Genomic DNA, 13592 nt, shown 5'->3' with positions numbered 1-13592 from the left:
TTTGGTCATGGCTATGTTGTCATCAATAAATTGAACATATCGTCGTTATGCATGTAAAACGGTGTCCCCTGCCTTCCACACGACACGACATATTGTAGGTAAGGATTTAAATAAGATCGTTTAGTAAATAATCGTTATCAGATCTCTCTCTCCCTCTGTCTCTCTGTCCCCTTCTGTGTGTGTGTAAGGGAAAGGGTGGGACAAATTTTGGAGGGTAAGAAAATTTCAGTTACTTTCTCTACTTTAATACCAAGAAGACGACTCGCTTTCGCCATCGGTGAGTCATTTACACTAATTTGCTGTATTACATTCCACAGAGAATTCCAAATAGAACCCAGTTATATTGCAACCTCAAGCATTTGAAGGTAATTGGGAGAAAATATTCATCACACTCCAATTGCTTCATTAATCCAGGAACGCAGTGCAACAATATCGGTGTAGACCCCTGGGTATGGTGGATAGAAACAGCCGTAGCCCCACGAAATGACTCCGTACTGTGTAGAGTCTACAACCAGTGGGCCACCATGGTCACCATTGCAAAAGTCTTTGCCGCCTTCTGGTTCTCCAGCGCAGATCATGTTGTCGGTGATGAGGCCTTCGTAGGTGTCGTTGCACAAGGATCGGTCGATGATGGTCGTGTTGACGGCGTGCAGCTCCTCAGGGTAGTCGACCCCGGGTTGCAGGCTGCCCCAGCCGCTCACCGTCACGGACGTGCCCGCCTCGAGCTCCTCAGTTGCCAGAGCCACAGGCTGCATAAAGAGTGACGTTAACAGGATGCACCGAAGCTTATGCCAGTTACAGGACATAAGAACAAGATATAACACATGAGAAAAGATTGATAGCTTTTAGGAGAATTTAAAAATACTCTGAAATTTTTTTCCGCTTTACTTGTCCTGGAGCACTAGGCACCTATGTTTCAGTTTCCAACCACCAAACTGCAAGCCGATTGAGTCCTTACGTCTTAAAAACACGAACAGTTGAAAATAAAGACGAATAAAACCGCTCTTTTCTGTCGCCTCTAATCCTGACAGACAAGCTCTTGTCAAATTTAAGAGACTTTTACAAGTTACTCGTAGTGATTCTTCTATGGAGTCTGTCACTGTCATATTTCTCATGTATAAATTACGGTAAAAGCATGATCTGAATATGGTTTCTGGTCAACCGAAAGTCAGCTTTCCAGTTACTGTAGTTAGTTAGTTAGTTGGTTGCGTGTACCATTGATCAGTCGCACGGTGCGAAAGCCGTTATGATGTGGAACGTGTTAAGTGCACAAAATATGCACATATGAAACAAAAATTTTTAATATATATATATATATATATATATATATATATATATATATATATATATATATATATATATATCAGTACAGAGTTAAAGATTAATATTTCTATTATTTACCCCATTCCCTTAAATGGCACAAAATGCATATACTATATTTATAGATTTATTTATTCCTATTCAAGAATTCATCTATGGTATAGAAATGGTTGTCAAGGAGATATGATTTCACTTTATTTTTGAAGCTATTACTGCTGTCTGTCAGACAGCTTATTTTATCTGGTAATTTGTCTAAAATTTTTATAGCAGCACTCAAAATAGTCCCCCATTCGGATCTCCGGGAGGGGACGACTCAAGAGGACGTCGTTATCAGGAGGCACAGGATAGAGTAGCATGGAGAGCTGCATCAAACCAGTCTCAGGACTGAAGACCACAACAACATATTTTACTCCTTTTGTGCCAAAGATAGGTTGAGCAAAGGATAGTTTAAGTCTTTCTTTTTTCTACTATTATAATCATGAATATAACTGTTGTTTTTAAACTGGTCCATGTTGTTGAGAACAAATTTCGTTAGTGAGTAGATGTATTGTGAGGCTGTTGTAAGAATTCCCAATCTTTAAAAAGATGCCTACAAGATGTGCGACTATGAACCCCACACATTATTCTAACCGCTTTCTTTTGAGAAGTGAATACTTTCTGTCTAAATGTTGAGTTACCCCAAAATATTATTCCGTATGACATCAAAGAGTGAAAGTATGCAAAGTATGTTAGCTTACAAATTTCTATATCCTCAAAATTGGCAATTATTCTGATCGCAAAAGTTGCTTAACCTAGTTGCTTTATGAGATCCAAAATATGAATTTTCCAATTAAGATTCTCATCTATATGTACACCCAGAAACTTAGTATGTTCTACCCTGTCAACTGACTTCTGTTTATGCGTTATATTTATTGAAGGGACTGTACTTTCTGCAGCAGTGTTTTCTTATATTCAGTATTGTGATTATTGCGAGGGTTTCCAGAAAGTAACGCACGACAGTTTTGTTCAACAATTCTTTATTGAACATAATGAGAATTGAAAGAATGGTGTTTTATCTACACACCCTATTTTTCCACGTAATATCCATACCGTTCTATGGCCTTCCTCCAGCGCGAACAAGGCCGCTTATGCCCTGTCGGTGCCAACCCTTGTCCAGGTGGCAGAGCCAGTGCTTTACTGTCTGGATCGCTTCCTCACCGTCCCCAAAATGTCTCTCGCGAATGGCATCCTTTAAAGGCCCAAACAAGTGGAGGTCCGAGGGGGATAGGTCAGGGCTGTCCGACCCTGTTTTGCGACGTGTTCAGCAGTCCTCAGACTTGTGTGGGACCGAGCGTTATCATGTTGCAACAAAACATCTCCTGGGTTTCAATGCCACCGAAGTCGCCGTAAGCGCGTCTTAAGGTTTGATAATGTGTTGACATATGCTTCTGAATTAATGGTACCGCCTCTTGGCATCACATCAATGAGAATCACACCTTCACAGTCCCAGAACACGGTGTTCATGACCTCACCGGCAGAAGCAGTTGCTTTGAGTTATTTCTTCTATGGGGAGGGGGAATGGTGCCATTCTATCGACTGTCGTTTTGTTTCGAGCTCAAACTGGTGAACTCAGGTTTCATCACCTGTCACATTTCAGGACGATAAGGCCTCTCCTTCAGCTTGAAAACACTGCAACAAATCAAGACAAATATTTCTTCTGTGCGATTTGTGACACACCGTTAGACACCGCAGATCCATCTTGCGGGTAATTGCATCCACACTTCCTTTCCTGATTGACAGATGCAGCGCCATCTGCCGAGTCGTAATGCGTCTTCCCCGCCGCGAATGACAACATCAGCTCGCTGCAACTCGTCAGGTGTGACGGCCGTGGATGGTCTCCCCGGCCGCTGCAAATCGTGGAGCTTCGCCGAACCGCCTTCTGATGACGTCACTCTCGATGCCCAGCGACTAACTGTACTACTGTAGACAGCAGATGCTCCATAGACATGGCACAAGCGTTTGTGAATATTCCCCACAGTTTCTTTTTCTGAAGTGAGAAATTCAATGACGGCACGTTGCATGTAATGTACATCACCTACAGACGCCATTTTGAAACTGTTCTGCAGCTACGCTATCTGTCAAAAGTGACGGATACTTGGTGCCCTTACTGAGGAGACTTCAGATAATACATACACAACGTTTTGCATTCATAGCACTGTTTTCGGCTGAGAAAAAAATGCGGTGCATTACTTTCTGGGCAACACTCGAATTTAAGTAAAAGATTTTTAATATGAAACATTTTTAGAACAAACTAAAAAGTACAAAATAATTTCTCCTAGCCCCATACAGATTCCTAACCCCATGATCGTGAAAATACGTGCTTGTGAATTTGTGATAGGTACGAAATTACTTGCAGAATTTGAAAGGAAAAACTTGAGGTGTATGCAAGAGATAATAGCAAGAAAGGGAACTTCTCATGCAACAATGATATGTTGCATGCCCCCCATGTTTTTCGTTTCAATTCTACAAGTATTTAATAGCTGTTAAAACTTCTCAAGCACAAATTTTCAGGAATATCTGTATGGGGCTAGGAATCTGTATGGGGCTAAGGGAAATTATTTTACACTTTTTAGTCCATTTTAAAAAATGTGTTAAATTAAAAAAAATGTTTTATAATAATTATTTTTCAGCCTTTAATCCTGTGTGTATCAATTTTTTCAAACAATGGAAAATCCTAGTTGGAATATCAGTGATAGGTAAAGGTAGGTTGCTGTTTACCGTAAAGATGACATTTTAAGTAGCAGACAGGCACAGTTCAAAATCGCTTACAGATTAGCTTTCGGCCACAACATTCGTCAGAAAAAGAAACACGCTTACATACACTCACACAAGCAAGGAAGCCTCTTGCATTCTGGTCCGAGCTTCCAGAGATGACGGTCATGATTGCGTGAGGTGTGCTTGCTTGTGTGAATGAATGTGTGGGTGTTTTTCTGTTCCTTTTTCTGACGAATGTTGTAGTCGAAAGCTAATGTTTAAGTGTCTTTAAATGTACCTGTCTACATATTAACATGTCATCTTTACGGTAAATAGCAACCTATTTTTTCCTAACGTTGTCAACTTTTTCCCAATCTATTTCAAACTTCTTGATGAAACTACTACAGTGACAGATGGTAAATTTCAGGATTATTTTAGTTTCTCTTTGGTGGAATCAACCAATACGTCGCTTCCTCCTACGATTATCTCACGAAAAGTCCTTGGAGGTAAACAATTAGAGAAAATCGAGCTGTCGCGAGGTCTTACCAGCAACAGTTCTTACCTCAAAATATTTGCAAGAGGAACAGGGAAAGGTGGAAATAGCAGTGGTACACACACCAGACATGAAAGGAGGTTGATATTGCATTGTCATCGAGTTCTGAGCTACGTTGAAAGATTCAAGTGACTAATTCGTCAGGACGTAGTAGCGGCGAACAAGACACCCTCCGCCAATAGACAAGAAAAGGAGTTTATGTCGCATTGCCATTCATTTCTGAGATACACATAAAGTTCTAGATTTCTAGCTCATCGCGAAGTTCGCTCAACATCAACTGCAAAATTTGTTTCGAACTAAAAGACAAGAAAGCGACGTAATAAAAACACGTTAAAAATCTGTAATAATCAAACCAGATCATATATGATTCGTAGATTTCGACCAATGTACTCATTTCTTTCATTATGGATATTTTTTTATGTTCAGTAGGACATTCAAAACGAAGTATCAAATAAACGTTGATCAACGGCAAGAAGTAACAAAACAAAAACATATGGTAAGTTAGTGCCGCTTGGAACAGCTTTCCTCTCGATCACCCGTAAGTTTGAAATTCAGGAACTAAATTTCAGTGCTCAAACGAAAAGGCAGTTCTTTATCAATGATGCAATAAATCAGTATTTAATTTCCTTGGTTGTGGTCTATAACACGATTTAACTAGTGGCTACTGTGGAAGGATCATTGAAAATACTGCCGGTATTTGAACTGTCTACATATCCTGTTTTGAAAGCTGCGGTCAGGAGTCTTCATGTATTATCATATAAGACTTGCATTCCTATCTTGTTTTCATGCAGAGGTGCACATCATGTTGAACAGAATGCAACCGTTATTTCACCCTGCACATTTTAAGTACTTAGGATGCATTAGTTCGTCTTTTGCACTGAATTTTGCTTTTACCTTTGGGTTCAACTCCGTGATTCATTGGTCTATGTGTCTAACCACAACACGGAGGAACCTACTCGTATTTCCATCCACAACGACGTCAAAGAGTTGTCTTATGTGAGTTGACACTCATGGCGTCCTTTCAGTTTCGTAAAAAGGAACAGAAAATTGTTTAAAGGAGAAGCGTTTGCTGCAGTTTCGTCAGTCAACATGAATGCAATGAAGTTCTGTATGGCCATAATTGTGGGGATGGTACAGCGATTATTGCACAGGTCAAGGTTCTGTATGGAGTGCTGCACCGAAGAGCTAAACTAATTTTTACTCTAAGTGTAACATTTAAATGGTCGAGCGTATTCTTTTATTTCAACAGCCACATATTTCGCCACTTTGCGCGTTAAATAAATGTATTTAATTAAAATAATTCTTAATTTACTCAAAACAAGATGATCTCTGCTAATGTATATGAAACCTAAATTTCAAATGGCTCTGAGCAATATGGGATTTAACATCTGAGGTCATCAGTCCCCTATAACTTAGAACAAACATAACTGACCTAAGGACATGACACACATCCATGCCCGAGGCAGGATTCGAACCTGCGACAGTAGCAGTCGCGCTGTTCCGGACTGAAGCGCTTAGAACCGCTCGGCCACACCGGCTGGCTATGAATCTTAAATGCTGAGTTTAATGACAAATGATTACAGCAGTTTGCCGCACAGATTGTATATATAAAAGAACTTTATGCCACGGAATGTGCATCTGTAAATCTTTCTGTAAAAATGCATAATACGCGTGACACAAATTTTTTGCTGAATACTCATTTCTACTCGATTCCACCCATGATATAGAGAATATTTCTAAGGATAAACACCATAAAACTTCGTTTGGTAATACGCAGTTTGTAAAACATTTTATTCATGTTGGTATATTGTCAAATACTTCATTTCTCGTATCTCTGTGATTCAGTAGGTCTCATAGAGGGCAATGCAAGGAAATTTCCGTACATGGGAGGAAATATTAACTGAAAGTCGGCGCCTGATATCGGCGGATAAATACGACGTTGCGGTGCCTGTGTTGTTAACAAGAACGATGTAATAGTCCTTCGAACATGCTGGATATCCGGTTTCGAGCCCAGGTCTGGCACAAATTTTCACTGTCGTCATTCCATTGAACAGTTAACAGTTGTCCGTTTTCGCAACTGTGAATGTATTTCACGTATTTCACGACGGCTATAGTCGCGGCAGTGCCTGATTGCATGTATGAAGGAACATTCCATCGTTCTTTTTAACAACACAGCTACTCCAATATCGTCTGGTAATACAGAATTTAACATCAGTACAAACACGGATAGTCACGCGTGGTTGCCGCGGACTCATAGGCGCCTTGTCACAGCTCGCGAGGCTCTCCACGTCGGAGGTTCGAGTCCTCCCTCGGGCATGGGTGCGTGTGTTGTCCTTAACGTAAGTTAGTTTTAGACTAAGTCGTGTGTATGCCTAGCGACCGATGATCTCAGCAGTTCGGCCCCATAGAAACCTACCAAAAATTTCCAAGTTTCCTCAGATAGGTATGTCAATAAAAAAACAATATTAGTGAAGTGGGCGACGACGTTATCACTGGATTGCTAACGCAATGAAAAGTAGAAAAGTGCAACAGCTTCAGTATGCAGGGCCAACTGAATTCAGTTAACTACTTTATTCTAATTTACTTGCAAAGTGAAACTAATGGCTCTGATATCAAAGCACCAGATATGACTGAGAACATCCTTTTTTTGTAACAAACATAAAGTGAATTTCTTTGAAAAAGCGTACTTATTAGGTGATATAATGATTAATAGATGTGCAACTTTATCAGGAGACCCTTCGTTTCCACATTGATTCCTGTATCATAGACATGTGACAAAGTAAACCGCCATTTGATTTTGAATTACTACATTTATCTTCTGTACTATCTACATTTGGACTTCTATGCCATTATCAAGTACAGTTTGAAAGCTACATCTTAAAGACATGTGTTAGTCTTGTTTACCTTGACAGATGTGACATAATAATGGTCTAACAACTTTTAGTATATTACTTGGTAATGACATAAAAGCCGAACTCTAAATATGAGAGAAGATAAATATAGTAATACTCTTTCAGATGGCGGTATCTCTTTCAAAAAGAAATGCATGACAGTTGCTCAACAACATCCAAAAGTTTTTGTAAACATATGAGTTTCCCAAAATGAGTTACAATTTGTATCCTCACTGAAGTATTGGTAAATAAATAAAAAGATTCATTATAATTTCGTTTTCAGGAATGAGTGACACAATTACTGATAGCAAAAATCTACACCTCTTAGAACATAGCACTGTTTCTCTCGATGAACTATGCGTGGAGAATTCAGTGATCAGTTTGATAAAAAATGTTATTTTAGACATTGTGTAACGGACATAAGCGCAGATATTTTTGTATGCGGCATCTTAATATACACACACATCTGGGTGTTGGTTGTTTCTTCCTATGTGTTGAACAGTCTATATTGAACAGTCTAACCACAAACATGTCACAAACTTTACGGTCTGATGTTTTCTTAACAGTCATAACTGCACCACTAAATCGACTACGCTTGTCAGTATAGACTAACCGTTTCGCGTACACACATCCACACTTCAATACCTGACCTGCTCTCCCCGGGGAAAATAAGCATTAGTGGCTTGCTTTTGCCTCATGTACTTGGAGGTATTAACCAACCCAAAAACATATGACATGCAATAGCTACAATTGTTAGTCTTCAGATGACGTAAGTACAAATGTAAAGCTGACCGCAGTGGCCGAGCGGGTCTAGACGCTTCAGTCCGGAACCGCGCGACTCCTACGGTTACAGGTTCCTATCCTGCCTCAGGCATGGATGTGTGTGATGTCCTTAGGTTAGTTAGGTTTAAGTAGTTCTAAGTCTAGGGGACTGATGACCTCAGATGTTCAGTCCCATAGAGCTCAGAGCCATCTGAACCATTTTCTTACACACGTAATGTCACTACGGTATATTGATAATTTTCACTTATGGACCGTCTGACAGCAACTGAATAAAACACAATTTTTTTTTATTCAGTTGCTGTCAGACGGTCCATAAGTGAAAATTATCAATATACCGTAGTATTTCGCGCAACTGAGGAGGACAGGACCACAAAAGTTGAACATGTAATGTCGTTCAGTACATCGTCCCAGTCACCGACAGAAGTATCTGCACTTATACCCGTTATACCCTTTATGTACAGGTCTGCAGTGATTGAGGCAGAAATGGCAATAATAAGGATCCAGCTGCGGAAGATGATGATCAGGCTTTGGAACTGTACTAGTTAGGTATTTGGTGAATGAATCTGACATGCAGCTGTTCACAGTACCTGAACGTTGTCATCAAACAAGATTGAATCAGTGGTCTGGAAGAAACCAATATCGTAGTCCGATGTGGCAGCATCGTAATCGTCGTGCCAGAACAACTGGGTAGCTAGGTACGCGGTGCCACCACTCCCGCGCGTTGAAGTGCCGACCCGCAGGGCAAAGTAGTTGGCGGTGGTGCCCCAGATGCACGCCGCCGCAGTCATCACCCAGCTGGAGCTGACGATGGAGCCGCCGCAGCGGTGCGCCTCCAAGTACTCTACTGAGACCATCCACGGGTAATCGGAGATGTTCGCGACCTCACCTCCCAATATCCGATCATTAATCTCAAGTGTAAGAAGCCTGCGAGACGCCGTGGAAGGCGCAGCACCGCAAACTATAGACAGCAGGCAAAGGGGTAAGGCTGCCTTCAACATGGCTGTGCTTGGCTGATCCCAGCACTGGCTCTCACGTTATTCAGTGTCCCCGGTCTTATCGCTTATCTGTACCTCTACAGACTTATCGGACACTTTCAATCAAGACAATAAGCTAACGTACTTCATCAGCCTCCATATCTCTCAGTACACGTACGTTTTTAATATCGACCGTGTTTTGCGTTTTATATACTTCATCAAGTACAAGAGATGGAGGAAAATGCAGAGAAAAGCAGAACTATGAATACTCATTAGAAGAAAACCTTAACTAATTTGATGACTCGACAACACGCCTCATGAAATGAATTTCAAAAACGGCCCAAATGGCTCTGAGCACTATGCGACTTAACTTCTGAGGCCGTCGCCTAGAACTTAGAACTAATTAAACCTAACTAACCTAAGGACATCACACACATCCATGCCCGAGGCAGGATTCGAACCTGTGACCGTAGCGGTCGCTCTGCTGCAGACTGTAGCGCCTAGAACCGCACGGCCACTCCGGCCGGCAATGAATTCCACCCTACACTTGTGTCATATACAGAACAATGAGTTGCAATGTAAAACATATGCCTTCGGACATACTACGTGGTCCAGTCACATTTACGGGACCACCGCTAATGTTTGACGTCAAAGAATAAAGAATCACTCACAGACGGCAGGTGGTAGCATCTACATCTACATCCATACTCCGCAAGCCACCTGACGGTGTGTGGCAGAGGGTACCTTGAGTACCTCTATCGGTTCTCCCTTCTATTCCAGCCTCGCATTGTTCGTGGAAACAAGGATTGTCGGTATGCTTCTGTGTGGGCTCTAAGCAGAAGCAGTGGAGGATATATAAGATGTGTAAAGGGTACACGGTGAACAGTGCAGTCGTTATCGTAATGCAGAAACGGAGCCATTTATCTGACGTCAAGAGTGGAAGCATTTCCGAAACGACTGCTTTATAAACAGTTTGTGTGCCGCCGTGGTTAAAAGACACCGAGCACGGTAGACTGGCGCCACCAAAAACCAGCGAAGACGCTACCTCGATGCACAACGGGCTGCAGATGAAAGGGGTGAACGCCGGCTGCGGAGGCGTGTACAGGGGAATAGACATGCAACTGTTGAGCAGCTAACAACTCAGATGAACCAAGGACCCTCAACGACCGTTGAGCGACCGTTACTGTGTATGCGCCTCCGCAGCAGGCGCCTGGGTCATGCGCTCACGCTGATTGCTGTTCATCGGCGACGAAGGCAGGAATTTGCACGCCAATGCCGCAACTGGACATCCAGATGAATCGCGTTCCATGCCTTATCGGACAAATGGCTGCTGGCCTGTACTCCGCAAAATGTCTTAAAGCTAACGCTGCAACAGTCGTCGGAAGGTCCAGGCCGGCGGAGGTGAGCGTTGTGGTCTGGGGAGCGTTTTTGTGACATTCCCTGCGCGATCGCGTCATTCTGGAAGGCACAATGGATCAACAGAAGTATGCATCTGTTCTTGGTGGCATATCCAACACTACATGCAGTTTAGTTTTTCTCTGTAAGATGGCATCTACCCGTAGTACAAAGTTCGCAGTGTACGCACATAGTTCTATGAGTACCAGGATGGTTTACTGTACACCCCTGGCCACCAAACTCCTTGGATTTGAACCTAATCGAGAATCTGTGGGACTCCCTAGATTGGATTGCACGTGACTTGGATCCTCAACCAACAAACCTATCGCAGCGGCCCGCGACACTGGAGTCAGCATTCATGTCGGTACCTTCCAGAATCTCATTCACTCTCTTGCTTCACGTTTCGCAGCGGTCCACGTTACAAAGGGTGGCTATTTAGGCTTATGACAGGCGGTCACATGAATGTGCCCAGAGGGCCACAGACACGGGTTCCCAGGTAGATGCCGTGTTTCTTGACTTCCGTAAGGCGTTTGATACAGTTCCCCACAGTCGTTTAATGAACCATATGGACTATCGGACCAATTGTGTGATTGGACTGTAGAGTTCTTAGATAACAGAACGCAGCATGTCGTTCTCAATGGAGAAAAGTCTTCCGAAGTAAGAGTGATTTCAGGTGTGCCCCGGGGAGTGCCGTAGGACCGTTGCTATTCACAATATACATAAATGACCTTGTGGATGACATCGGAAGTTCACTGAGGCTTTTTGCGGATGATGCTGTAGTATATCGAGAGGTTGTAACAATGGAAAATTGTACTGAAATGCAGGAGGATCTGCAACGAATTGACGCATGTTGCAGGGAATAGCAATTGAATCTCAATGTAGACAAATGTATTGTGCTGCGAATACATAGAAAGAAAGATCCTTTATCATTTAGCTACAATATAGCAGGTCAGCAACTGCAAGCAGTTACTTTCATAAATTATCTGGGAGTAGGCATTAGGAGTGATTTAAAAGGGAATGACCATATAAAATTAATCGTCGGTTAAGCAGATGCCAGACAGATTCATTGGAAGAATCATAAGGAAATGTAATCCGAAAACAAAGGAGGTAGTTTACAATACACTTGTTCGCCCACTGCTTGAATACTGCTCACCGGTGTGGGATCCGTACAAGATAGGGTTGATAGAAGAGATAGAGAAGACCCAACGGAGAGCAGCGCGCTTCGTTACAGGATCATTTAGTAATCGCGTAAGCGTTACGGAGATGATAGATAAACTCCAGTGGAAGACTCTGCAAGAGAGACGCTCTGTAGCTCGGTACGGGCTTTTGTTGAAGTTTCGAGAACATACCTTCACTGAGGAGTCAAGCAGTATATTGCTCCCTCCTACGTATATCTCGCGAAGAGACCATGAGGATAAAATCAGAGAGATTAGAGCCCACAAAGACAATCTTTCTTTCCACGAACAATACGAGACTGGAATAGACGGGAGAACCGATAGAGGTACTCCAAGTACCCTCCGCCACACACCGTCAGGTGGTTTGCGGAGTATGGATGTAGATGTAGATGCAGATATAAATCAGAGAGATGGAACTCGATCTACAAAGTTATTTGATGTCACATTCAGATTATACGAACAGAAAACTTCTCATCAGAAAAGCGCTATCATCACACTACGAATGCAGAATCAAGAATAATCGTCCATTCCACGCTTGTAAATTGCTGGGTAGAACAATTATTGATATACTGCTTGTAACAAAAATGTAATTGGTAAAGGCGTAATTCAGAGTGAATTTACAAATAAACAGAAGTTTTTACAAGCTGCTACATCTACATCTAAATGGGTACTCTGCAAATCACACTTAAGTGTATGGCAGAGGGTTCATTAAACCGCCTTCACAATGATTCTCTATTATTCCCCTTTCGAACAGCGCGCGGACAAAACGAACAGCTATAACTTTCCATGCAAGCTCTGATTTCCCTTATTTTATTTTTGCGTTAGTTTCTCGATGCGTAAGTTAACTAAATATTTTCACGTTGGGAGGAGAAAGCTGGTGACCGAAATTTTGTGAAAAGATCCCACCGCAACGAGAAACAACTCTGTTTTAATTATGTCCACCTCAAATCTTCTATCATATCCGTAAACTCTCTCCCCTATTTCTCGATAATACAAACGTGCTCTTCTTTGCACTTTCTCGTTGTACTCCGTTAATCCAATCTGGTAAGAATCTCACACCGCGCAGCAGTACTCCAAAAGAGGACGGACAAGCGTAGTGTAGCCAGTCTCTTTAGTAGATGTGTTGCATATTTCAGCTGTAATGGCCGAAATTCTCTTTGAAATCAGAAATGAACAGAAGTTTGTAAAAGATGCTACAATTTAGTGGCGTAACACAAGTTTAATATAAACAGAAGTTGTAAAAGATGCTACAATTTAGTTGCGTGACCCAAGTTCAATTTTACATAACTATGTATATCGTATCTGAGAGTTTACTATGGAGGATAGCCCCATGTGACTCCAGCGCCTTGGCACGGAATCAAAGTGGTCCATAATGTCTGCCTAGCCAGGCTTCCACTTCCGGTGAAGACTCATCATGTTGTACTAACAAGGGAACCTCCCCATCGCACCCCCATCATATTTAGTTATAAGTTGGCACAGTGGATAGGCCTTGAAAAACTGAACACAAATCAATCGAGAAAACAGGAAGAAGTTGTGTGGAACTATGAAAAAACTAAGCAAATTATACAAACTGAGTAGTCCATGTGCAAGATACGTAACATCAATGAGAATGTGAGCTCAGGAGCTCCGTGATCCCGTGGTTAGCGTGAGCAGCTGCGGAATGAGAGGTCCTTAGTTCAAGTCCTCCCTCGAGTGAAAAGTTTACTTTCTTTATTTTCGCGAAGTTATGATCTGTCCGTTCGTTCACTGACGTCTCTGTTCACTGTAA

General features: G+C 42.0%; 1 protein-coding gene across 1 annotated transcript; it reads right to left on the bottom strand.

The window, feature by feature from the left end:
• Positions 1-245: 245 nt before the first annotated feature.
• On the bottom strand, positions 246-9291 carry LOC124607390 (trypsin-1-like). Its single transcript, XM_047139708.1, has 2 exons — positions 8868-9291; positions 246-749 (listed from the first exon to the last, which is right to left on the bottom strand). The coding sequence occupies exons 1-2, from the start codon at positions 9276-9278 to the stop codon at positions 387-389; spliced, it is 774 nt and encodes a 257-aa protein (XP_046995664.1). The 5' UTR covers positions 9279-9291; the 3' UTR covers positions 246-386.
• Positions 9292-13592: the final 4301 nt, after the last annotated feature.

This window comes from Schistocerca americana, chromosome 3, assembly GCF_021461395.2.
Source record: "Schistocerca americana isolate TAMUIC-IGC-003095 chromosome 3, iqSchAmer2.1, whole genome shotgun sequence".
NCBI lineage: Eukaryota > Metazoa > Arthropoda > Insecta > Orthoptera > Acrididae > Schistocerca > Schistocerca americana.
This window is presented reverse-complemented; position numbering and strand designations above follow the sequence as displayed.